The sequence below is a fragment of the Ambystoma mexicanum genome, chromosome 1p (assembly GCF_040938575.1).
Source record: "Ambystoma mexicanum isolate Mex_15411 chromosome 1p, UKY_AmexF1_1, whole genome shotgun sequence".
NCBI classification, from domain to species: Eukaryota; Metazoa; Chordata; class Amphibia; order Caudata; family Ambystomatidae; genus Ambystoma; species Ambystoma mexicanum.
Window position 1 is genome coordinate 1,455,344,062 of NC_090921.1, and position 27,028 is coordinate 1,455,371,089.

Genomic DNA, 27,028 nt, shown 5'->3' on the forward strand with positions numbered 1-27,028 from the left:
TTACATGACTTGCCTATGATTTTAAAAATGTTTATTCCTGGGTTTGTTCATAAAGGCCTAATATAATTATTTGTGTTTACTTACTGGAATTATTGGTGTTGCCCAGTGTGCACTAATTGTAGACCACTCTTACACTTTTCCTGAGACTAAGCCGTGATGAGCACATCCACACTACCTTGATTGGGTTCTCCCAAATGAGATGAGTCTGGCTGCTCTGCCACCTTACCAGTACCTTGAGTGGTTCAGGCCTAAACTAAGAGATGGGGGCTCTGTATTGGCCAAGGGATTGTCTTCTAAAGTTTTACCACAGATAGACTTGAGTGCAGGTCCAAGAGAGTGAAGAGAATCCGACCAGCGATAGACTTGAGTGAAACTGTCCTAACAAATAGTACATACCTTTTGTAAAGAAGTCTCTTTGCCTGTGCATATGTACAATAAATAATAATTTTTATAATATATAGTGTATCAGTATTTTCTTGGACCATATGTATGCTACAGGTTCTTTGGACTTATCTACAGCCCTCTCTCCCTCCTAAAATAAGCCTGACTGCTGTGACCACACTACCAAATTATGCGGAGTAAAACAGTACCAATACGTATTAATTTTCAAGTGACTACTTAAATAGTAGTGGCTTGCACCGACACTTATTACAGTAAAATGACTTACATACTTTTTTAAAGGAGAATCCATCTACTTAAAGGTATGTGTATACCCCAAGACTGTTTTAGATCTGTATAAAGCAGATCAAGGAAAGCAAAACCCAATAGTACACGTTAAGAAAGACACAATGCATTTCAAGGTAGGTAGACGCTATTGGTAAGCTTTTACAGAATAATAAAACAGTGCCACCTTTTGAAAGTAAGTAAAATAACCGATTTACTTTATAGAGGGTCAAAATACAACTCAACGGTAAGTATAAACCTAAGGACACTTTTTGTAACTTTTTCCATTACAGAGTTACCACACTAATTTCTTTAGCAACAAAGTACTTTTACACTTGTTATACTTTTCGAGAGAATCTTATAAAGTCCTTACCTAGTCTATAGCATGTTTTTCTCTGAGGCAGAAGAGGGACCCTAGTGGTCTAGGAGCCAGCTCAAGGCAGGTCCGGATAGGGTTCTGTTGCAGCAAAGTCAGAGTTCCATAGGAGATCTTCTTACTAAAGTATTCACTTTAGGATTAGTTGAAGTGTTCAGGGATTCCCCTATATGCGTTCCAGGATTAGGCCTGGGCAAGTGTTGTGGGCAAACTCCCAACCACACAAATCCCCTCACTCACCTTATTCACACACGACTTGCAGTACATATTACCCAAACCAACACAGTACCTTAGGAGAAAAGAAGAGCATCAGAGTGGATGCCTTCTTGGGGCAGCAGAACAGGAACCGGTCCCTGGCTTCTTGGTTTGGAGATGAAAGAACTGGACACTGGATGGGAACTTGCAGCAGCAGTCGTCGGAGGAGGCTTCCAGCAAAGGATTCTTTACGGATTCCGCGGCTCTGTGGATTTGGCACCTTCTTTTTACAGCAGCCAGAAGAACGAATATCGCTGGTCGGATTCTCTTCACTCTCTTGGACCTGCACTCTGGTGAGGGGACATCAGGGATTCGAATCCTGTCTCTGGAGATCCAGCAGGAGTCCACCAAAGGTTTGGACAGATGCAGACTTCCGAAGACCATGGACTGCACACAGGCTCGAAGTCCCTAGGTATTGGCGGTTTGCAGCCCAGCACGGTTGCAGCACGTCGTGGGATGGCTCAAAATGCAGGTATTCTTGAGACATGTGGTTCTCGCCAGCCTCTGGGTAGGAGTCGACACATTCGGGACCCGCAGGTTGATTGGAAGGGGTGCATCAGGCTCCAGTTACACAGCAGTCTCTCTGGTCGCTGGAAAACGCTACTTCTTCCACTTCGGATTCAGCTCTAATGGTCGACTTGTCAGCAGCTTCCAGAGTATTTATCAGTAACTACAGCACAACTTCTGCAAACTCGCCCTGCAATTTACAAAAAAGGGTGGTCTGGCTGTCCAATGAGGACAGCCGCCCCCCCCCCCCCCCCAAAGGGGCGTGCTTCATTTCAGGCAAGGTGAAACACAAAGGGCTACATAGTTTTGGACTCCTCACTTGCTGCCTGCCTTCTCAGACACTCTAGAGCCTTGGCGGTGAATACAACGGAATCAGGCGAAGGACAAAATTTCAATCGAGGTTGTTCCCACCTAGAATGGCAGAAGACCTAGGAAACAGGCAAACGAGAAATGGCGCAAAAATCCTGTGCATTATAGGATGATTTGAAAAGTCATAAAGTTAAAACCACTGCCACCAGCCATTCAAGTAAACTTGCAATTGTAACCCTTTTACCAGGTACGTAAGAAAGGGGATACATTGTATCTACCAAGCAGTCCACATAAGGTGGGGTGTGCTGGCTCACAAAAATCAATGTAAAGGGCATGTGAATCCTGCTTTACCTCTTGGGAACAGTAGTTTACCCAAGAAATAATAAGAATTAAAAGGAAACCACTGCATTTAAAATGCTGTTTGCTGCCATAGCACATTAATCAGTCCAAAGTTATAGGAAACTTTAACTCAAATCAGACACTATGGAGAGACATAAAAAGGTCACCCATAAAAAGAGTAAGTATAAGACTAGCTGAGAGGGGAAAAGGATTCCCACTCACCTAGGGACACAGTAAAATATTTCTCCAAGCAACATGTTCTGGGGTTGACACAGGTCAAAAAGATTCACAATAAAGGTTAAAATCTTACCTAGCAATGGCTACCAGGAAGGTTCCTACTAATGCAGTAAATGCACCAGTGGTGAAGCCAAAACTTAATCTCCTGCCTCCACCCTACTCCCCAGAACCAATGAAGGGCCATGTAATCACCCTTGGCAAAAATGGGGTGCATACAAATTTAGAGGCTAACTAATACCAGACACATTAAGAGTTGCAGTGGCAGGTGGACTTGAGCTCCCTCTGGCCACAAAAGGGCAGATCCGAAAAGTAAGGGGGGGGGTGGGGAGCAGGGGACACAAGGTTTAGGGTTCTGGCCTAACCCTCTTTTTTTTATATTCGACCCCCAGAAAAAGTTACTGTGTAGGCATACGGATATGGGTTAAGATCATATGAGCCATATAAATAGGCTGCTTTCAGGAATGGATATAGTTTTTGTTTTCTCTGAAAGGCTTGAGACAATTTTGTTTTTAACTGCAACTAAGTTAATATCTTTGTGTATTTCAGGGGAACCAGCAAAGGCAGTAGCCCAAGCAAATGCCTCCAATGAAGATGGTGACATCAAAAGAATTTCAACAAAGCAATGGGCAAAATCAACCGGATATGATCCAGTAAAACTCTTCAACAAGGTGTGTACACCTCAACTCAAGCCAGTCATACATTTTGGAGGGGTAATCTAGGATTTTAACGTGGATCCAATACATAAATACCACTGAGTCAAAATCGCCTGTTAATTTGCTCTTTGCTATTCATCTTCTGGAAACCTCGTCTTCACACCGTCATTTGCTCCTGTTGGCAAAACCTTTCTTTTTGCAACTTCCCCTTCATAGTTTCCTGTGGAACCCCATACTTTTTGCTCTTTATTTTTATTCTGTCATGAAGAAACGCCTTCAGCTTCACTTTGTTTGCCTTTTTCTCACATATGGGGAAACTGATCAGTCCTTCAGACCATCAGTACTGGCAAACTGTTAACCTTTTGAATTCTTGTATGTGTAACATTGCACACAGCATCTCACAATGCAGTGCAATGGGTATACCTTTGTATCACCCTAGCTTTTTACACAGGGGATTTTTGGATTGATTATATATGCCTAAAGACAAGCTGGTGGTAGCATTTACTTTTACCCCTTTTTGCATTCTTTTTGGGTTGCACATTATTGTTTACCGTGTATGGCTAGTGCCCTAAAATGGCTATGCCGCACGATTTTTGCTTATTTGGCTATGTCGTATGTGTGGTCTGTGTGTGTGATCTTTCTGTGTGGGGTCTGTGTGTGTGTGGGGGGGTTCTGTCTGTCTGTCTGTGCGTGTGTGTCGCCTGTGTCTGACTACTGGCTATTTGAATAGTGCAGAACCTTACAATTGGTGGGTTTGGACATGCTGCCAGCTAGGATCTAGGATAAAAGGAGGATCTCTGCATTTATTCTTCAGATCTTGTTGGAGCCATGAATCCCTCGAAGAAGAGCAGCCCTCTTAAGATCCAAAAACTACTCCTGAAGTGGCCCAGCATACCTTCCTGTGTCCGACCCAGTGAAGTCCTACTCCTCTGCCTGATATACGAAGACCCAGCTGTGCTTTAGGCCTTGGACTAGTGGACCAACTAGCCTCGAAGCCTTCGCCAGGATCCAGCCATCCGGAGCCTTTGAAAGTGTCCATGACTGCCCAGTGGACTGACCAGCTCTCTTGGTGTACCTTGTCAGAACTGCTGCTGTTCTGAATTGACGTCTGCGCTTTGGTGGTCACCAGCTTGTGCCTCAAGTCGCCTTCTCCCTGAATTTCAGCTTTTCACCTTCAAAGGAGCCTGTCCTGGAGCAACTGTTGTCACTGTGACAAAGGACGCCTGTCACCGCCTGCAAACTGTGATGGTTGCTGGAACTAGTCTTCCACCCAGAGACGTGTCCTAAGGGGAGGCCTGCATTGTTCTGTGTTTCCTTCACCCACGGGGGTTGCTTCTTGCATTACCAGCCAAACTGATCCTCAAATCTGTAATTCCTGGGAACCACTCACTGGAACCAATGGAAGATGGGAGCCCCCAGCCCCACCCAACTCTCCAGATGATCCACAAAGAAATCTGGGAAAATCTGACTCAAGGGGGTCAGGTGGACAGCTACGAGAATCATTATGCCTGCAAGCCACACACCCTCTCCTCCTCCCACCACCCCCCCACCTATCCCCCATCCTCCATTAGGAATAGGTCCCTTTGTCTCCTATCGCCATTCCACTCAACTTTGGTCACAGAACCTGGGTCTGGTATCCTACTCCTGGGTCTGGAATAAAGAACACTGCTTACCTTTCCTTATGTAAATTGTTATCGAACTTTTAAATAGTTTCAAACTATCACCACCACAAGGCCTTTGCACTCTTTCGAAAAACTCCTACTGGTTAGAAGCACTGTATTGAACTGACTTTTGGGTACAACCTCGTTCATTTTAGAGCTTGGAGTTGGGGTATTGCTCTTGTGATTTTATTCCCATCATGTACTGCATGTAACCTACCTACCTGCTTTGCTGAAGTTATCTGATGTTTATTTAGTGAACCTAGTGGTAATTGTATATATTTGTGTGATAATGCTACCTGTTTAATTTTCAAGTGTATTCAGGGCTAAAATAAATAACTATTTTCGTAACTGAACTGTCTGAATTGAATTGTTATACTGTGGACTCATTGAGGGCCCCTGACCCCACTCAAACACTCCGAAGACTAAACTTTGACGCTCTCCACACTACCTTCATTGGCTTTTGACTGTTGGGAATGATTTTGGTTCTATGTCATTCAACCGCTTTCTGAAAGCCGCACATAAAGACAGATTTTTTTTTTTGGTCGATTTTGTGCGTCGGGAAAAGGACTTGCGCTTTTTTTTTTCGGGAGGGCTGGTCGGAGTTATACACCAAGCCCCCATTTGCTCCTAACCCACCCTCTCCACAGGATTACCTTAAAATCAGGAAGTGGGGTAGGGGTTTGCCCACCGAACTCTGCTCTCGGCTCCTGCCCCCTCGCTCCCCACCAAGGCTCCCCCAAACCAAAACACACTCACTTATCCGTTCTCCTCCTATTCCGCTTCCGGTCCTGGTGAGTCTGTCGGTCCCTGCGTTCACTAGTGTGTGGCATGACAGTTTGATTTAGAAAGACTGCTCCGTGCAGTCACAGAGCTGTCTTTCTAAATTGATTATTTGTTTTCAGTTGGGGGAAAAAAAGGTAATTTGACCTAGAACGCAGTTTTTCAGAGGTCCAACTAAGGGCTTCACGCAACCATACAACTGAGACGTACAAAACTCCACTCCGTAAATATAAGGCTGTACCACCTGAGCAGCCAGGCTCATTTTAGGAGGGAGAGTGCTGTAGCTTGGTACAAAGAAATAGTAGCATATGTATGGTCCAAAGAAACGCTATGCATTATAAAAAATACATTGTTTATTTAAATACACGTAGGCCAAGATGAATCTTTGGTAAATAAGCACCATCACTATCTATCTAGATATTGATTGATCTCTATCGCTGAGACTTGTGTATCTGCTTAGATCACATGCTATGCATAGGCCAACATCTAGTGGTAGCTGCAGAGTATTACATTATTTGTTTTCGAAACTCAAAAGGGACATCGACCGGGCGTGCCAGAAATACTATCCCTAGTGTGACGTCTCCTCTACCCGTGTTCCTTCGCACGTCGAGGTCCCTCGGATTGTTTTTTTTCACCATTATAGTCGGACGCAAGTTGCACAGTTCCTTCTTCTAGCTAACGCCTTTACTTAAATTAAGTTTACATTTAGAAGGTATCCTTTCGACGGCCATACACCACAAGATCTCCTGCAACTGCTTTCGAGGACAAGACCATTTGTCGATGACGACTTGCCCTTCTCGACGAACTTTGTCTGCGGCCTACCTAGGCCCCAACAGTCCTCGGCCCTGCACAGAAGCGAGAGTGGGGGGGGGGTCCTCTCGAGTTCTTCGAGGCCTCTTCCAGTTTTCTCGACGCCTTTGTCAGCGCATTCGAGGATTTTTACATCGGCGTCGACGACATCGACCTTTTCAAGGCCTCTCATGATGGCTCCCTCTGCTTTAGAGATGGGTTTTATACCATTTCACAGGCCTGAGCATCCCCCCCTTAACTTCAATTTATGAAGAAAGGGAAGATTCTGATCAAGAAAGGCCCTCTGGGCTGCAGAGGACCACATCACCTGAACCAGAGACTTGCCTCTGAGGAAAGAAGGTTGAAAGACCTTCAGGATGTATTACAGGAAGCAAGTGGCCTAGACACTTCCCCAGAAATGGAATTTGTCAAACCAGACCCAGGGGAACATGCTGAAACCCCTTATAGAACCCTAATGTCAAGAATTATGGAGTTCATGGGTTGGTCTGCGCCTTCACCTGTTTTTCAACAGGATGACCTCAGATATTCTGGATAAAGGTCCACAGGAGGATCCCGTGGTTCCCTTTCATTCTGCTTTACAAAGAAAGATTTTAACTAACTGGAAAACTCCTGAAGTTGTCCCTGCAGTTAATAAGTTGTCAACAAAATATAGGGCTGCTGACCCTGAATCCCTATCTAAGCACCCTACTCCAGAGAGTCTGGTGGTCCAAGCAGCAACTTCATCAGGCAGTACATCTGCATACCCCACTGCTCCACAGGACAGGGATGACAAAAAATATGATGCTATGGCTAAGAAAGTCTTTTCTGCTTGTAGCATGGCATTAAAATCTATTAATGCTACTTGTGCGCTCGCTAGGTTCAGCCACACTCTTTGGGAGTGTGCTTCATCAGCGGCTGACTGCCTCCAGGAAGGAGAAGAAAGGGACGCATTTTTAAATATCGGAGATGGTAAAGATGCAATGTGCGAGTCCCTTCAAACTGGCATTGATTCTGCTGACAGTATCAGCAGGGCCATGGCGGCAAGTACCACAATTCGCAGGCATGCGTGGTTACGAAAGTCTGGCTTCGCTTCAGACGTACAGGCCAGACCTTTGAATATGCCCTTTGACGGCTCTTCCCTTTTCGGTAAAAAGGCGGATGACAGTCTGGAAAAACTGCAAACATCCAAAGCAGCAGCAAAATCATTAGGAGCTGCAATCCGTCAGACTACTTTTCGTCCCTCAGGATCCTCTTGGAGAGGAAGGTCCTTTCGCTATTATTCCACATACGGAAGAGGCAGAGGACGGCCGGCTCAAAGAGGCCAAGGAAGATTTACCCGTGGTGGACGGGGTAGAGGAAAGAAAGCTGCAGCCGCAGGAGCCGCTTTACCTTCGGCATCTGCATCAGCCGCTCCCAAACCGCTCTGAGGTCTCCCCTCACAAAACGCCTGTAGAGGGCAGGTTAACTCACCATCTGACAGAATGGCAGGCTATTACGTCAGATGCTTGGGCTCTGGAGACAGTGGCCCCAGGTTACTGCCTGCCTTTCCTACGCACCCTTCAGAGCCATCCACCAGGGAACAACTCTTTGAAGTTTCCAGATCCGCTCCTTCTGCAGGACATTCTAGACCTGCTAGAGAAAGGTGCCATAGAACGAGGGTTGGTACTCCCCCCCCCCCCCCCCTACTTCTTGGTACCGAAGAAGGACGGAGGACTGAGACCCATCTTGGACTTACGAGAATTGAACAAGTACCTCAGGAAGGACAAGTTCAAGATGGTAACTCTTTCTCAGATCCTTCAGGCCGTCCAGCTTCAAGACTGGCTGGTATCTCTGGACCTTCAGGATACTTATTTCCATGTGCCAATTCATCTCAAGCACAGGAAATACCTGAGGTTCGCAATTGGCAACTCTCATTATCAATTTCGAGTTCTGCCATTTGGGCTGACCTCCGCCCCGAGGGTCTTTACCAAGCTAATGTCGGTTGTGGCTGCAAGTCTGAGGGAAGGGATTCACGTCTACCCCTACCTGGACGACTGGTTGATCAGAGCGGTATCTTCGGAACAAGTTCAGATCCAACTAGATTATGTCTGCCACTTCCTTCACAAGCTGGGCTTCTCCCTCAATTTAAAGAAGTCACAGATGGTACCATCACAGAGACTCCAGTTCATTGGAGCAGTCCTGGACACTTCCCTGGGAAAAGCCTCGCCACCAGAGGTGAGGACTCAAGATATTCTGCACCAGGTTTCAAAATGCTCGTCTCCCAGCCTACGACTTTTTGAGGTTGCTAGGCCTCATGGCATCCTGCATATTCCTTGTGCCAGAGGCTCGCCTGAGGATGAGATCTCTTCAGTGGGCACTAAGAACTCAGTGGTCACAGTTCTCAGGAAGAATGACAGATCTCCTTCAGATCCCGCTCAGAGTGGCTTGAGACCTTCAGTGGTGGGCCTGTCGGGAAAACATTTTGAAAGGAGAACTGTTTTGGCAACCATGGCCGGAGATAACAGTAGTCACAGATGCCTCACTCATGGGATGGGGAGCCCATGCCAACGACTTGACCATCAGCGGTCGTTGGTCTCCATCGGAGTCCAGACTACATATCAACCTGTTGGAGCTGAGAGCCATCAGACTGGCACTGAAGGCTTTTCTGCCGTCTGTACGGGGGAGAAATGTCCTGATAATGACGGACAATACGGTGGCCATGCACTACCTCAACAAAAGAGGAGGCGTAGGATCACTACCACTGTGCAGAGAGGCGATGCAGCTCTGTTTGGGCAATTCAGGAAGGAATCTCTCTATCGACAATTCACTTAGCCGGAGAGAAGAACTTGACAGCGGACGCTCTGAGCAGGCAGAACACAGTCTCCCACGAGTGGGAGATAGCTCAGGAAGTCCTTCAAGAGATCTTCGCCCTTTGGGGAACCCCCCAAGTGGATCTGTTCGCCACCAGTATCAACAGGAAGTGCGACCGGTTTTGCTCAAGGGAATTTCCCCCGAGAGGAGCTCTAGGAGACGCGTTCGTAGTGGACTGGGAGTTCCCACTTCTGTACGAGTTTCCTCCGGTCCCTGTCATTCCTCAAATGATCAGGAGGTTGAGAAGGTTTCGGAAGACCATGATCCTAATTGCCCCGGATTTTGCCAGGAGAACGTGGTACCCGGACCTTCTGGGCATGTCCATCTGCCCTCCAATTCGTCTTCCATACAGAGAAGATCTTCTCTCGCAGAAGGGAGGTCAGGTTCTCCATCCAGCCATCAAGACCCTCAACCTTCACGCTTGGTTTCTGAAAGGTTGAGGTACAAGGATTGGGACCTTCCAGATGACGTCATGGAGGTGTTGCTTTCGGCCAGAAGGCCAGCAACTAAGACTCTATACCGCTGCCGTTGGAATAAATTTTGCAGCTGGTGCAGAGAAAAGAATATCGAACCCCTTTCATGTGGTACACCTGCGGTGTTATCCTTTTTACTTTACTTGGCAAATTCAGGCCTTCAAGTTGGCACTATTAAGGGCTATCTCGCAGCGCTGTCAATCTTCAAGCGCACTGCAGAGGAGCCATCATATTTCAAAATTCCATTAGTAATACAATACCTGAAAGGATTAACTAATGTTTATCCTCCAAGTCCATCCCAAGTTCCCTTATGGGACTTAAATTTAGTTCTAAACTTCCGAAAGGGTGCTCCATTTGAACCACTCCTCTTGTTCATTGAAGTTTCTCACCCTCAAAACTGTCTTATTAATAACATTAACATCTGCTAGAAGGGTTAGCGAGTTACAAGCCTTATCTTGTAAACCTCCTCATACAATTTTTCAGAAGGACAAAGTTGTTCTACAGGTGAAGCCTAACTTCCTCCCAAAGGTAGTTTCTGAATTTCACATCACTCAGAAGATGACTTTACCTTCATTCTATTATCCTCCCCATCCGGGGAAAGAGGAAGAGAGACTACACAGGCTGGACCCTAAGCGAGCCTTGAGTTTTTATATCAGACTTGCTAAGATTAGGCAAGCAGACCAACTCTTCGTAGGTTACGCAGGACAAAAGTTGGGATTACCAATAACGAAACAAACCATTTCCAGATGGATTATTTTGGCCATTGTGGAATGTTATAAATTAGCAGGGAAAGGGCCCCCTCAAAATCTAAGGGCTCATTCGACCAGGGGTATCGCAGCCTCTTCAGCTCTCTAAAGAGGGGTACCAATTAGAGACATATGTGCGGCTGCCACATGGTCGTTCGCACATACCTTTACCAAATTCTATAGCCTGGATTCCTCCTCTAGTCAAGAGACTAGATTTGGCAAAGCTGTGTTACACTCTGTCCATTCTTAAAGGGTAACATGGCATCTCTTACTCCCGCCTCCAATCACATACCACTGCTATGGGAGTCTATCATAGATGAGGAATACGTCGGAGGACACAATCCCTTCGAAGAACAAGTTACTTCTTACATGGTAACGTTCTTTCGATGGGATGTTCCTCCGACGTATTCCTTATCGCCCCTCCCATCCATCCCCGCAGTAACATTTCCCTTGTGGTTGCAGCTTACGCTCCTTCAAGGGTAATAACCAATTCATGCAAAGACTATCTTACTTTACAAAACGGAACTGAGCAACGGACGCTGCGCGTGGCTATTTATGGGCATGATGACGTCGGCGTCGATACGGTGGCTGTCGAACACCTACTCGACGGACGTCGACGTGCAGCGCCCTCTACTGGGAAAAAGGTTTTCCGAGGCCAGCAAGCTGGAGATACAATTATCATAGATAAGGAATACATCGGAGGAACATCCCATCGAAAGAACGTTACCAGGTAAGAAGCAACTTGTTCATCTATTCAATGTTCTTCATTTGTGCCAAAGAAAGACCTTACAATGCGCCCTCTCCTAGACCTGCGCCTTATAAACATGTGTCAAGCCTCAGAAATATTGGATGACTACGCTACAAGAAGTAATGACGCTGCTAAAACAGGGATACTAAATGGCATCTTTGGACATGAAAGATGCATACTTTCATATTTCAATGTTCCCAGGGAACAGAAAATTCCTGTGCTTCAAAAGAGCAAATCAGCACTAACAATTCAAGGTGCTACCCTTCGGCATAGCCATCACTCCAAGGGTATTCACTGCGGTTATTAGCGGTAGTGGAGGAGAACTTGCACAAAATTCCCAAAGGACCATCTTTTGTTCCAGTGACAGCGCACTTATGTAGAGCATCCATCGCAGTGTACACTGATCTGGCCAACTGCCTGATAACCAGGGAATCCCCTCAGATTTACAAGCAGAACACCCAAAAAACAATCAATCTTCTGTTCCAATTGGGATCAATCAACAAGAAAAAAAAATCTTGTTCCAAGCAAAACCAAACAATTCCTAGGAGCTATCGTAAAAACAGAAGAGGGGCTATTCTTCCCCTCAAACGAAAGAGTACAAAACATACTGCTGCAAATACCGCAGTATCTGGCCGGTCGCCAAATAACCATTCGCAAAGCAATGCAGGGTGATGGCTTTGTGCATTTACCTAGTTCCGCACGCAGGATTGCGCATGCGCCCAATGGAAGAGTGGTTAGTGGAAGAGTGGACCCAGGCAAGCAGTCAGTGGGACAATCTAGTGGTTTTGCCAACCATTTCAAGCGCTATGCTGGTGGACAAAGGAAAATCTCTTAAGGGAAAACCCTATCGCAATCCTCCAGTGCAAGCGATAATTACAATACTCATCCCCTCTCCTAGTGAGACCCCCAGCACTTTTTGCTGGACTTCTGAACCTTTTTTCTTTTAATCCTGAATGAGTGGAGCCTATTTTCACTCATTCATTATAGCTTTTGGAACTATATTCTTTGTATTATACCTGTACTATGGAGCCAGTCGATTCATAGCTCTTAAAGGCATCTGTGTTTTACTACTGCAGCACACAGCTCTGTATGGGCAGTGTTGCTGGGGAACCTTTGGGGTCCTGAGAGATTGCCACACCCACCACCTTCAGTGGAGTGCCAAAGGGATACTTCGTATCCCCCTTCTCTTTGCTCCTGTGACGTTTTAGTCACATAGACAATCACCTAGTTATGGCTAGAGGCAGTGGACGTGTTCTACCAACTATTGTGTATTCCTTATACCGCAGTCTATGTCCGTAGCCTCAGCAATGCATAATAGGGGCACCCCAAGTATCTACTTGGGGCCTCCCTTCCTTTTTCACCATTACTGGCATGGTTGTTCTTTGTTAGTCTTTCTACCATTCTGGGAGGGGGAGGTATGGGTGTTTTTGCTTTTGGCAGGAACAGTAGGTATCCCCACCTAGGCTTCAGAGTGTCTGGGCAGGCAGGAAGTGGGGGGGGGGGGGGGAGTCATTTTGAATGCATCATCGTGGAAAGGCTGAATCCGTCTAAATCTGTGCTGAGCCCATAAGGGCACTCGAGATCCAAAACAGCTCGCCCAGACCCCCTCACCAGAGTGTGGGACTTCAGGAAGCGAAGAAGATTGACCAGACAATCCATGTCCTTTGTTGGTGCTGATGAAAAGGCTCCAAGACCGCAGAGTGAAACAAGAAGTTGCTGAAAGTCGTGCTACAGGTCCTCCCTCGGGACTGCTGCTGAGACACCGTCCATTGTCCTGCCTTTCGTCACCAAACCAAGAAATCCAAAGGTCGAGTCCAGAGTTGCCACATCACGAGGAGCCAACACAAACACTTTCTTCAAACCAAAGGTACTGTGGGGAAAAGGGTATGGCTTACCTGGTTCCAAGATTCGCTCCAGAGTGTTGGAGTGCACGTAGAGGTGTACGGGCCAACCCCCTCTTGCCTCTGACCCAAGCTGCTGCTTGTCCCCTTCTTGAGTCCATTTTGGGGTCGCCTTTGTTAGTTGCTAACTTGCTGCTTCAATAACTTTAGACGCTGGAAGAAATCTGCAGGAACTCTTCATTATTCGCTGTTTGCCAAGACTTCAAGCCCTCTCGGAACTGCCTTTTTAGCTAGGGTTACTTTTTTGGACTTAAGACTTGCCAGGCGAAGAAACAGTCTCTAGAACCTTGAAATAAGCTCATGTTGCACTAACCACTTATTTTCCTCCCTTTAAGTGACTTTCCTATGTGTTTGCAGAGTAAATGCATTATTGTATGACCTATTGAAAACCATGGAACTGCGCAATTAACGATAATCTTATAATCTTGTCTTTTCCCTTTCTAACGTTGCTACATTTGTAACCGCAAACAAACACAAACGTGAAAGTGTTCTTTGAAGTGTATTATCTATTATTTCTAACTGTTCTACCAAACGTCGGACGTATTTATAGTGATTCTGGTGTAAATATAATATAGATATTTTATATAAATATATGTGCAAGTGCTTCTTTGCCGTGCCGGTCTAGCTAAGATTCAGAGTACTTAACTACATCTCACATCTTCTTAAGATAAGCCTGACTGCTCTTCCACACTACCAAGTTCCTGATCTAGTACAGACTGATACTAAGAGTTGGATCTACAAACCACTGGGATAGCTTTCTATAGTTTCACTGCCAGTAGGACTTTAGAAAAACTCCCCAAACAAGCATACCACTGGAAATGAGGAGAGAAGGAAATCTGGTGAGCAAGAGGGGCAAGATAGATATTAAAGAGCCACAGCGATGGGATAGAGCCATGGGGAGTGCGGGGGGTCACCTCAGGTAGTCTGTGCTAGTGGAGGAGAAAGGGCCAAGTTGAAACTGGGAACGACGGTTGGTGAAACAAGAGAACAACCAATCGGAGCCTGGTCCATGATGCCGAGGGTATCAGTCATTCTATGAGGATAGAATGGTTGACTCTGTCAAAAGCGGAGGAGAGATCAAGGAGAATGAGAACAGCGGCAGGGTTGGAGTCAAGAATTGCAAGCCTATCTTCACGGGTGTTCTGGAGAGCAGTTTCTGTGCCTGTGGATTCCCGTTATCCAGATTGCTGGTCTTGAAGGCAACCAACAAGTTCAGTGTGGTGCATCAGTTGGGGGGGGGGGGGACGAGCTTCTCCAAGAGTTTGCCCAAGAAGGCAGTAGTAGAAGATAAGGCAATAGTTGGCTGGGCAAAAAGTGCTTGAGGGATAGATGGAAAGAGCCAATGGCAAAGGAGCAGTTATAGAATTTGTCAAGAGCTGGATCGAGAGGGATGTCCTTCATGGTTCTAGAGGAGCAGAGGAGCACCTGTTTGGCGGAGACCTTCATAATGCGGCCAACTTTAGAGACCTCATCAGGTGCTATGGGCAGGAGGGAGGAGAGTGGGGGTGGAGGAAGTGGAGCCATGGAAGGCAGGGGGGGCAGGAGTGGAGATAGGGGTGGAGGCGAGTGAGGACAAGATGTCCTGAGTTTTAGATGTTAAATGGGAGGCCAAAGCGGTGCAGAGAGCCTGGGAACAAAGATTTGGAGACTGCAGTTGGGTTGGCGAGTTACTTGCAGCTTATGCCAAGTTCAGCTGTGTTTGTGGCTCCAGAAAGCAGGCTTGGATGTGGGCTCTCTTCTTGGTGCGATAGGAGTGATATTGCCTTTGGACCAGGCAACAGGCCAGTTTGTTTCAGAGGATGAGCCCAAGGTCTGCCACATCCGATCTAGCAACTCTGAAATGGAATCATACCAGCCATTGCACTTGGAGACCGGTTTTAGACGGATCCTCATGACTCAGCAAGGATATCTAGGGTGTTGGAGATGGAAGGGTGCAAATTAGCACGGACAACTCAGAAGCAGGGGCGGGAGTGGGAGGAAGCAAAAGCAGTGACTGACGCTCACTTCATTGGTCGAAGGACGGCAACGGAGGCTGGCGGTGCTGGGGATGGCTCAGATAGAGGGCACAGGTGAGAGGAGAGTGTGGTTGGATCAGGACAGGGGGGTGGTGACAGGGTTAGAGGGATGTTTGCCAGAGATGTCGGCTTAGTGTGTCCCGCTGAGTGGGTCGGACCGAAAGGAAGAATAGTGAGCGAGAGGGAGTCACATAGGACAAGGAACTGTGAGGTGCCTGATTCAAGGGAGTTGAGGTGGATATTGAAGTCACCAAGGAGCAGGAGTTTGGAAGAGGTCAAGAGGGAGGAGGCAAGGTTGTCCCACTCAGAGAGAAATGGGCCCAGGGGTTCTGTGGATGGCAGCGAGGGTGTGAGACAGTAGGTGAGACCCCAAGCTTACAGACGAGGCATTCAAGAGGAGTAGGAATGAGTAGGTATGATCAAAGCAGGGACTCACTCTGGCAAAATCAGGGCCACTGCCTGTTTGTTTGGGGTTTGGAGAAGATTTCGTAGCCCTCAGGAAGGAGTGTCAAGAGCAGTGACAGAGCTGGCATTGAACCACGTCTCAGTAAGGGCGAGGGCTTCAAGGTCTTCAAGAAGGAGACCGATGTGGGAGGAGGGTTTGACAGCAGAACAAGCATTCAGAGTAGCTAAGTGAAGCTGGTTACCACCTTTTAAAGTTTTCAGAGGTGAGGCCTGTGGGGCGGGTACAGAGGTGTGGTACTCCCATCAATGGTGGTGGCGGGGGCTTGAGGAGAGGGAGGGGGGGGTAGCAGGATAGGGAAGGAAGTTGATGATGGAGGGCAGGTGCCGGTCAAGGATTAGAAGAGTAGGTGGAGAACCTCGGGCCATGGTAGTGATATTGTGATAGACAATGATGCGCCTAGATAAGTATGCCAAGAGTAAAATACATGAGCGAGTGGGGGGGGGGGGGGGTCTCACCCTCTCCAGGTTAAAAATTCAAAGTCCTAAAATTCAGCAAAGTTGCTGGGGGGGTTCTCTAAGGTAGAGAGGAATTGGCACATTTCTGAGAAGTCTCCAACAACGTCCTTGGGTGAGACATGGTATCCCCCATTTATCTTTCATAATTAGTTCTGTCCCTCGGGCCTTTATAGGCTATTGTCAATCCTTTCTCTGTTTTCCCATTAAAACATTCCCCAAGAAAAAACAGTTTGGTACTAGGACAAGGAAGAGACCAATTAGAGAAACAGCTCCTCACTACAGTAACACAAATACAGACAACCGTTGTGTACTGGGACGAGGAGGAGGCCAGCAAGAGTAATGCAGCACAACCATTTCAACTGTGAGCGGTCTAGTCCTTTTTGGACCAATCATGGTGACGGGAACTTTAAAAGCAGGAAGTATTGTGGAAATAGTCGGCTATGGAAGCAGTGCTGCAGACTTCTGGGCGAAAGCAGACCTCTCCGGAGAAGCGGCATGGCAGGCGAAGCACTTGAGACCTTTTGGAAGATACAGAGCGTATGCAGCGGGAAGCGAAGCTGAAAGACTCTGGAGACTGGTAACGGAACTTGATAGACTGGTGTGACCCAGCAAATCATTCACAGGAATCCTGAGTTGCAGGAGGAGTATCGCTGGATGAGTGAAGACATGGAGAGCCGCTGGGAGACTAAGTGAGGTGCCGCACGGGAAAGAAAGGGCTTGTGCCGGCAGGAGACCTCACGGGCAAGCCGTGAGCTCTAACCGGTGAGTCAAGAAGGGGGAACCAACAGGATGGCAGGCAAACGCACAAAGCAAGCAATGAATATTGATGTGAATGAAAGCAAGTATTTCTTTGAATACCGATTCAAATTAAAGCAAGTTTTTAAACTCTTTTGAATACCGATCTGGGTGAAAGAAAATTTGTGACAGGACCTGTATGATACGAGAAAACCAGCATTGGCAAGAGCCAATAGAATTCAAGGAACTGCGTGGTATGAGAGAACAAGCATTGGTAAAAGCAAAGAGAATGCAAGGAACTGTATGATACAGGAAAACCAGCATTGGCAAGAGCCAATAGAATTCAATGAACAGTATGGTATGAGAAAACGAGCATTGGCCAAAGCCAAGAGAATATAAGCGTGCAATAACTGCATGTTGACAAACCAAGCCACGATGTCAAGAGGCTGTGGTTGATGTGAAGAAGTCAAGCACCAATGTCCAATTGAAGCAGTGGCCACATGTTTATGGAAAGGAAGCCAACTTGGTGTATCTGTTGCGTGACTTGTAATGGGTGCACAACGTGGTACCACAACATGCGCCTAGACCGAGTGCATGCCTATATGGAAAAGCCACTGAGAGCACTCGTAGAGAAGCTTGTGTTCGAATTGCATAGCAACTTTTGTGTGATTTGAAGTCTAGGAACTAAACTGCGTATGTGACTTGGCAAAAGGTAACTATCGGCAGAAGTGGGTAGTGTCCCAAGGAATTGTGTTTTGGAAAGCTAACTCTTGGGGAGGGGAACTATCTTGCATTGTGAACTATCTTGAAATTGAGGAGGGGAAAGCTGATTACAAGTCAGGAGCTGGAAGAAGCTCTGAACCCTTATTTGAACACTGTGCATTTTGCTGACATCCCTACACATTGTATACATTTAGATGCGATGGCAAGTATAGGTTTTGGACACGCACACAGTGGAGTAACTTTGCTGAAAATGTTTAGGGTGAGGGGGACATGACATCTGAAGAAAAGGTGCCTCAGTCAAATGAATGGGGCCAAAATGGTGTGCCATGAAAGTTGGGGAGGACAAACACCCCCGTCCGCCCCCTAAAACTATGTCCTTGCACGCACACACATTTATTTGGACTTACACAGACTATCCTTGTTTTCTTTTGGTAGAGAAATCCCACCTTAGCATAGGGCAAGTTAGGCCTTATTCCAACTTGCATTTTAGTTAATAAAACAGTTTGCAGATCAAACTGTGATCTGTTGTCTGTCTCATTCGATGATGCCTTCTCAGCCCCCATACATCATAGGGATTGGACTTATAAAGTTAGGGCATTATTCTTGTGAACTGGTTTTATTCTACTGCATGTCTACCTACCTTCTTTTAGTTGTTGAAGTTATTGCATGCATTCCTAAAAGCCTAAGATGACTTTATATATGTTTGATAATTGAGTATTGTGTGATGTTACCACCTGCTGGATGGCTTTTTTTCGAGTGTGTTTTTGTCCTATAACGGAATAGTTATGTACTTACCTGTCTGAATTTGAATTATGTGCTACACTGTGAACTCATTGTCGACCTCTGACCCCACTCACTTTTTCCCGAGGCTAAGCTTTTACCACTCGCCACGCTTCCCTTGATTGGGTTTGGCTAACGTCCGAGTTCCCCTGTTCACTATAACTAGGGTGACCTCCTAAAATCTGTCCACCAGGCCAGTTTCTAGAATTCAATCTCAACTCTCCCTACCTGTCCGGTCCATATTCATCCCTGTTCCTGGACTAAGGACCGGTGTGTGGCAATCTTGGTGGTAGCAGACTGACCTGTCACATGCAGCTATTCTTAGTGTCCATTTCTGGCTGTGCAAAGGCTGGCTGCTGTTGGGGTATTGTATGTTAACCTGCTTCAACAAGTTGGCGCTGTGGGTACCTAGAATACCACATTAAAATGTACAAGTCATTAGCCATTGGTACCCGGCGAGAGACTATCAGAATTCAACAAGCATTCTGATTGGCTCTCGCCGGGTCATTACCCGGCTGAGAATCCTTCGATTCTCGGCCGGGATTCCAGCCGCCTTGTCCTCAGCGGGGGCGTGGCAGCCCCTCAGCCAATGGAGGCTTGAAGCGGGGCCATCCCCGCCCCGAGCCTCTCCACGACTGAGGGGCTGCCTTCGCCCCCCGCCGGGGACTCGGGTAAGCTTTTTCTTTTTCCTTCCCTCCCTACCCCACTTAACTTTTTGCTCCTGCGTTCCCGCTGGGCAACGATAGCAGGCTCCAGCAGTGTGGAGACTCGGAGCGGGCCATGCCTGCTCCGCGCCTCCACACGGAGGCTTCCATCGTCCCCCAGCGGGGACGCAGGTACTTTTTTATTTTTATTTTTTATTGTATTTTTTTCTTTCCCTCCCTCCCACCCTCCCAACCCCACTTACCTTCTGCTTCTTTTTTTTTTTTTTTCGGGAGCAGACGCACTGGGAACACTTGTTCCAGCGCCTCCGCTCCCGATGGCCACCATGGAAAGGGAAAACAGACTCCGTTTTCCCTTTCCTGGTGGCCATTTGTTTTCATATTTTATATATTTTTTCTGATTCGAAATGCAGCGGAACAGAAAAAAAATGCCATTAAAACCCCAGTCTAACGGGCTGGGGTGCTAATGGCAATAAGACCCTTGGCGCCGGGCCAATACCGCCCACGGTAATGCCCCAGGGGCTTCGTTAAACGGATGGTCTAGTAAAAATTTTTATTTAAAAAATAGATAGGCCACATAAAAAAAATATACTAGCATCCTCCGTTTTAAAACTTCCTATGTAAAAGTTTGAGCTATTCAAGCTCAAAATTCGAAAAAGCAAGCACAGGGGCGCAGCCATTTTGTGAAATGGAGGCCCTCCTGTGCTGGCTTTTGCTTTTGTGGCACTAATGAAGGAAAAGCCAGCCAGCTGTAGTAAACAAAGTCTACCGCTGTGTGGCTTTCCCTTCATTGGTGCCGGGACTCGGAGGACGCGGACTGGAGACCAGAGCAGGAAAGCTGCAGCTGAATCTCGGTAAGTGCTATTTATTTTTTTTACAAAAAATAAGCACTAGCTGCGGTTTTTTTTCTAAGTTTTACGGGCTGGAGGAGCCCGGAAAACTTAGAAATAAAACCGCAGCTTTAAAAAAGTTGTATTTATGTTTGCGGTCGCTTTTGAAGCGACCGCAAACATAAATACAACGTTATTGTGTTGGAAAACGCTGCGGTTTTAAAACCGCAGCGTTTTCCAACACAACCGCGTGTGTTTCTGCCTGCTGTGGCTATCACTTTGGGTCTCCAAAGTGAAAGCCACAGCAGGCAGAAACACACGCGGTTGTGTTTACATGCCACGTAGTGTTTCTACCTGCAGCTGATATCCCATTTGGGGCTCTCGGGTTCCCCGTGAGGAGCCCGAGAGCACCAAATGGGAAATGCTAAATGCTGCGTTGTCTGCCTAAATCTGCTTTCCCATTTGGGGCTCTCGAGCCCCAAATGGGAAAGCAGATTCAGGCAGACACAACGCGGTTGTTTTCTGCAATGCCGCGTTGTCTGCCTGAATCTGCTTTTCCATTTGGGGCTCTCGGGCTCCCCAAATGGTAAAGCAGATTCAGGCAGACACAACGCGGTTGTGTTGGAAAACGCTGCGGTTTTAAAACCGCAGCGTTTTCCAACACAATAACGTTGTATTTATGTTTGCGGTCGCTTCAAAAGCGACCGCAAACATAAATACGTTTTTTAAAGCTGCGGTTTTATTTCTAAGTTTTCCGGGCTCCTCCAGCCCGTAAAACTTAGAAAAAAAAAACGCAGCTGGTGCTTATTTTTTGTAAAAAAAATAAATAGCACTTACCGAGATTCAGCTGCAGCTTTCCTGCTCTGGTCTCCGGTCCGCGTCCTCCGAGTCCCGGCACTAATGAAGGGAAAAGCCACCCAGCGGTAGACTTTGTTTACTACAGCTGGCTGGCTTTTCCTTCATTAGTGCCGCAAAAGCCAGCACAGGAGGGCCTCCATTTCACAAAATGGCTGCGCCCCTGTGCTTGCTTTTTCGAATTTTGAACTTGAATAGCTCCAAATTTTACATAGGAAGTTTTAAAACGGAGGATGCTAATATTTTTTTTTTTTTTATGTGGCCTACTAGACCATCCCTTTAAGGCCCTGGCTATGCTCGTAACTATAACTACGGCCCGGGGGCATTACCTGGGGCGGTATTGGCCCGCCGCCTCGGGTCTTATTGCCACAGTAATGATTGCAAAATACCTGAGCCGTTGTATGTAAAAACAAAATTTTGTTTGAGTTAGGGAGTGGGTGCTGTATTGCATTTGTTATTACCGTTTCTTTTATTTGCACAATTGTTGCTAGGCTTTTTTATTAAAAACGTTAATGTGTCGTTCATTAGGAGTCTCATGAAGGACAATCAAATTGATAGCTGGATGTTTTCCTTGCTGTTAGAGCCATGTAACTCAGCCTCCTTTTTCCCTTTTGGCATTGATGGGACAAGTGCAGAAAACTTGCGCTCCATGTAGCAGTTCTAAGCACTTTATTTTCGTTTTTTGGTGACTGTTCTTGTGCAGCACTTGCTGACTTTCCTTTGTAGGCCACAATGTCTGGGCAGGTCTAGTGGGTCGAAAATCTCTCAAAAGTAGCTGCAGAAAAAAGATTCCCACCCGAGAGATCTCCGTTAGTCTTCATGTTTTACAAAGCCATTTTTAAAGTGTAGTAAAATATATTTCAATGCTTAATGTTCATTTTATCTACTTGGTTTAGCTCTTCAAAGATGACATCCGATATCTGCTTATGATGGATAAACTATGGAAGAAACGCACACCACCCATACCTTTGGACTATACAGACTTGCAGAATAATGGTAATTTTGCTTTTCTGAAGTTCTGTTTGTACAAACTTAATTCCCGTTTGATGGATGTGCAGAGATTGAAACATTGAATCACGGAAACTTAAATCATGCAAAGTTAGTTGTTGGCTTGTCTTAGGTGGAACTAATATCAAAGGATTTACATATACCTGACAATTGCAGCATCAATTGGAATGAATGAATGAATGAATGAATGAATGAATGAAAAGTTAAGGACTCGGACCCGATCACTGGAGAAGCAACAGCCCAGCGCTGCAGGAGCAGTGCCCTGCTTCTCAGCTGAGCCTGGGGCTCCATTTCCTGAAAGGTACATAGCTCTCAACTCACCCGCTTTTGGCGGGTGTCACGCGCCCTGTAAAGGGCCGACTCACCCGCCAAGCCTCCTGCACACCCATTCATTCTAATGGGCGTCTCACCCGTCAAAAACAAAATCGGGTGATTTCACCCGCCTTTGCAACACAAATGATTGAGAGTTATGAAGGTAGGCCACATGGCTGATTTGCCACTACAGCTTGTGAGCTCCTACTTCTTTGCCCACAATCCGGAAAGCATTCTACAACTTCCCCACGATGTGTCCAATGCACAATAATGAACTATTGTGCCTCGCTTAGGAAACGCAGTATTTGCACAATCGAGTTGAGCCTCCATTGTATTACACGAGGTGCCCACGATCCAAGATGGCCGACGGCATCCACCGTGTAACAGCTTGATTCGATTCGCCTCCAGGCCGTGTATCTTTCTCTGATTGGACAGTCCTATATGGAACCCAATCACTCACCGGCAGGCGAACGCCAGCCCACCCTCTGAGGATTATTCCTTGTAGGATCTTGCCTGTCCAGAGACGTCACGTTAGAGGCCAGGCATTAACCCCTGTTTGTGTGTCCCCTGCGTACTGACATTAGCACTCTTAGACTACACCTACGCCTGGCTAGGCATTACCCCTCAGATCTCAGCGTCCATAATCCCAAAAACACGGTTGACAGCGTTCATGCCAACCCCGCCCTCACTAACCCCAGCTATTGTGTCCCACTGCATTTGCCGTTATTGTATTATGCACCGGACCTTGCTTATCAATGTGTACGCACCACTGAACCATAGCCATATTCAATTATGTCTTGCCACACAACGATTGCACTGTGACTCTTGCTGCGCATGTCTTGCAATTAGCATCACACACTACTACCTTTACCTTTTCTATTGCGGTCTTGTCCTGTAAATAACGACACTGCGATCCTATGCAGCTCTGCAGATTTGCATGTGATTGTTCGCTTGTGCTAGACCGCTTTGACTTCCAAGTTGTCTGCTTGTTGGCATTATCTTGCATAGCCGCTCACTGATCTCTGCTTACTTCATGATTGCGACATCAGCCTATACTTATCTACTGCACGTATGCTCTCCTCCTTATCACTCTCATTAAGCTTGCATTGTTATTGCCACTTAAGTCCATCTCATCAAATGTGTGTGATAATTTGACTATACTCAGTACGTACTAGCTCCTACCTGCACCATTAGTGTGTCCTGATTGATTTGCATTTGCCCACTCGTGCGCCAATTGAACCTGTTAACTTCTTTGTTTAGCATTTTTATCCTCCTCAGCCATTAATGTGCCCCGATTGATCTGCACTTGCTCTGCTACATATTTGTGTGCCTATTGAACCGGCTGAACTGTATTGCACTGCGTACTGACCTAACCTGTTCCTTCACCCAAACTTAAGCCACCCTGCTCCTTTTCTCACACTGGAACGCGCTCTGCCCACACGCGCCTCCTCTTACTAGCAACGCTTTTGCGCTGCACGTTCCCTACGATCTACCACCAGTACTGAAGCACCCACAATCTGTCAACCACCTGGTTCACAAGCACCACAGTCCTCGCAGACACGCGCAAACTCTGAACTTATTGCAACTCACTATGTGCAATTCTCACCTTGCCCTACGCCACATCTTAGTACTATTCCTACTATCCTCATCACATAGTTACAGACCTAGCACACTGTCCCAGCTGATTCTCACTAAGCCAGAATACATCATGCACAACCCCAGTATCTACTCTACGCAGCCCCCGGCATATCCATCACACTTCCCGCCTCATCCATGGTCACCAGCTTGAACCCCCTAGCCCTGCACCACCTTGGACTTACCCTCAATTCATCCTCAACCCCTATCCGAACTGTCCGGCATTTTGACTTGAACACTTTGCGACGAAACCCACACCAAACAAACCCTGCTCCGTGCACCTTCGGAACTCTAAGATTAGGTTCTAGACTCTCTCACTCATCCCATCATACACAAAAGCTCAGTGCTACTGCAATACCACATACACCCACTCATCTACCCATCAGCTCAATCATTACCTCACCATCGTACACACTGGTCTTCCCTACATAAACACTCAAAGACCCCCTGATCAAATGCGCCTTGATCAGCGCAAGGTCACTCAGTGCACACGCACTAGATATCTCAGACCTGATTACCTCCCATGATCTTGATCTCTTGGCCATAACCAAGACATGGCTCCATGCTGCCTCAGGTCCACTATTGACCCTAGCCTCACCGACAGACCTCACAATCATCAGATGCGATCGCAGTACTCATTCCAAAGGTGGTGGCGTTGCCATAATTCACAAAAAATCTGTATGCATCGGAGCTATCTCAAGCCTCCAGTTTCCATCGTCTGAACTCCTATCAGTCAAGTTACCTATCACTCCTAATCAAACCGCTACCGGCCACCCGGACCCATCTCCACCTTCGCTGACGACATCATGTCCATCATCCCAGTTAAAACCAAATCCAACTTCCAAATCATACTACTCGGTGACTTAAACCTTGGTTTCTAAGACCCCAATGACACCATAGCCTTTGACATTGCCAGCTGCCTGTCAGATCTGGGTTTCTCCCATCACATACACAAACCCACCCACATTATTGGTAGAACCCTCGACTGGCTAGTCGACCTAAACTGCAACATTGAAGTACAATCTAACCTACCTTGCTCATGGTCAGACCACCATCTTATCTCGTTCATCATCAAAGCCAATGTACTTGCCGCCAAACATGACATAGCTCCCCCTATTCATACAAGAAACAAAAGAGACATACACAAGCTGCTACCGCTTATCTTGCCCACTCTGAACAAGGTGTCATCCTTCTGCACTGATCCCACCACAGAAGTTGACTGTTGCAACCATATCATGCTCCAAGCCATGAATACCATTGTCCCTCTCAAGCTAAGGAAACCTAAACCACGTGCACACCTTAACTCATGGTTTATACGACAATTGAGATCACTTCGGAAACTGAAGCGTACTGCTGAAGCTCGTTGGAAAAGCCTCCCCACCAACTCCAATAAGGCCAGCCTTACTCTAGCTTCTCGCAACTTCAAGGAAGCTATCTTTCAAGCCATAAAAAGACACATATAATCGCATTTTACAAGCCGAGTCTAACACTAAAGAACTTTTCAAGATTCTGAAGGAGGCTGAGACTCCTGTCACTCCCCCTGACATCTGCATTAAAGAAAGTATCTGGTGCTCAAACATTCAAAACGCACTCTTAGGCAAAATCTCCACACTTCAAGCTAAAATCAAAGCTAAACAAAATGGCCTTCAACCTGACTACTTGCCCAATTTGCCCATACGCACCACGCCCCCCCCTACTCACACCATTCTCATTTTCACCTCTGACTATCTTTGAGGTTGAAAATATCATCAACAATCTCAAACCTTCCAAATGCCAAGGTGACCCTTGCTCAGCACCTATTATCAAGGAGGCTACACACGAATTAGCCCCTTTTAATTACTGCATTCATAAACTCTTCATTCAAATCATGCACTGTTCCTGACAACCTTAAGGACGCCTGGGTCCTCCCCCCTCAGAAAAACCACCTTAGACCCAAGCATACCCACCAATTACAGACCAATCGCAACAGTACCATTCCGGCTTAAAATACTGGACCGTGCTGCCTACCTGCAGATCCAAGAATACTTAAAAGCCAACAAACTCCTAGGCCTTAGGCAGGCATGGAAATCGCCCTGATCGACTTGAAAACACAAATTGAACCCATGAAAGACCAAGGGAAATTAGTTCTTACTATTGCTGGACCTTTCAGCAGCCTTCGATTTGGTAAACCTGGTTCAAGTCTTTTCATCAATAATAGATCGATGAGGGTCTTCTCCCCTTCTGCCTCTGCCGAACCTTCACCTGTGTTATGTGGTGTCCCACAAGGTTTGTGCGTCTCGCCTACTCTTTACAATGTGTTTACCAAACCTTTATTTGATATTCTTGACTATCTGGCTGTCACCTATAGCAACTATGCCGATGTCACCCAGATACTCATTCCCATAGCATGTGACTACCAGGCTGACACCACTTCACTGAATAAGGTGTATTCGGTCATTCAGGCGTGGATGGCTCAACATGAGTTGTGCCTCAATGACAATAAGATTGAGCTCCTCATCCTTGGCTCCAACTATCGACTCAGGAAACTCGACCCAGCATTCAAAGCTTTTAACATAGACAGCAATATCATCAAGGTCTCGAATGACACTAAGGCACTAGGCATCTACCTCGACTCAACTCTAACTCTCAAGGCAAACAAATGCCGTTAGCGCAGCTTCTGCATACATATGCAAACTCATCACTGCATGCCGCCCCTTCCTCACCACAGCTAACTATCACACTAGCTAGAACTCTCTAAATTGACTACTGCAATGCCCTCTACTTAGGCACCAGCCAACACAATTTAAACAAACTTCAGGTCATTCAGAATAATGCCATCAGAGCAGCCTTAAACTTCCCCAGGGTCCAGCACATTTCAGATAGCAGGTGCAACTTACGTTGGCTTTCAGTTGGTCAAAGAATCTCCTTGAAAACGCTGGCCCTCACACATAAATGCCTAAACAACCAAGCTCCCAACTACCTTGCCTGCTGCTTTAGACCCCACACGGCATCCTGATCACTCAGATCTGCGCAGACTAACTGCCTTGCTCTACCCAGATTCAAACTACAGAAAGTGGGTGGTACCAGCTTCCCTACACTAGCCCCCAAACTCTGGAATACCTTGCTTAATCCGCTTAGAACAGAACCCCCCTTCCACGCCTTCAAACGCAAAATCAAACATTGGTTAACGGATCCTGTTAACCCTCTGACTGCCTCAGATCCCCCTGCTCACACCTCCTCTCTCCTGCTTTTCTGCATCTTATATTTACTCTGTATTCTGTTGTAC

The 27,028-nt window shown here is 46.6% G+C and overlaps 1 protein-coding gene across 2 annotated transcripts in view; it reads left to right on the forward strand.

Moving 5' to 3' along the window:
- UBA2 (ubiquitin like modifier activating enzyme 2) overlaps positions 1-27,028 on the forward strand; it is a 470,118-nt gene that overhangs the window by 209,734 nt on the left and 233,356 nt on the right. For both annotated transcript variants that reach the window (XM_069607094.1, XM_069607095.1), the window contains 2 exons: positions 3,233-3,354; positions 21,705-21,804. In XM_069607094.1, the coding sequence (XP_069463195.1) occupies positions 3,233-3,354; positions 21,705-21,804 (222 nt within the window). The remainder of the gene's footprint in view (positions 1-3,232; positions 3,355-21,704; positions 21,805-27,028) is intronic.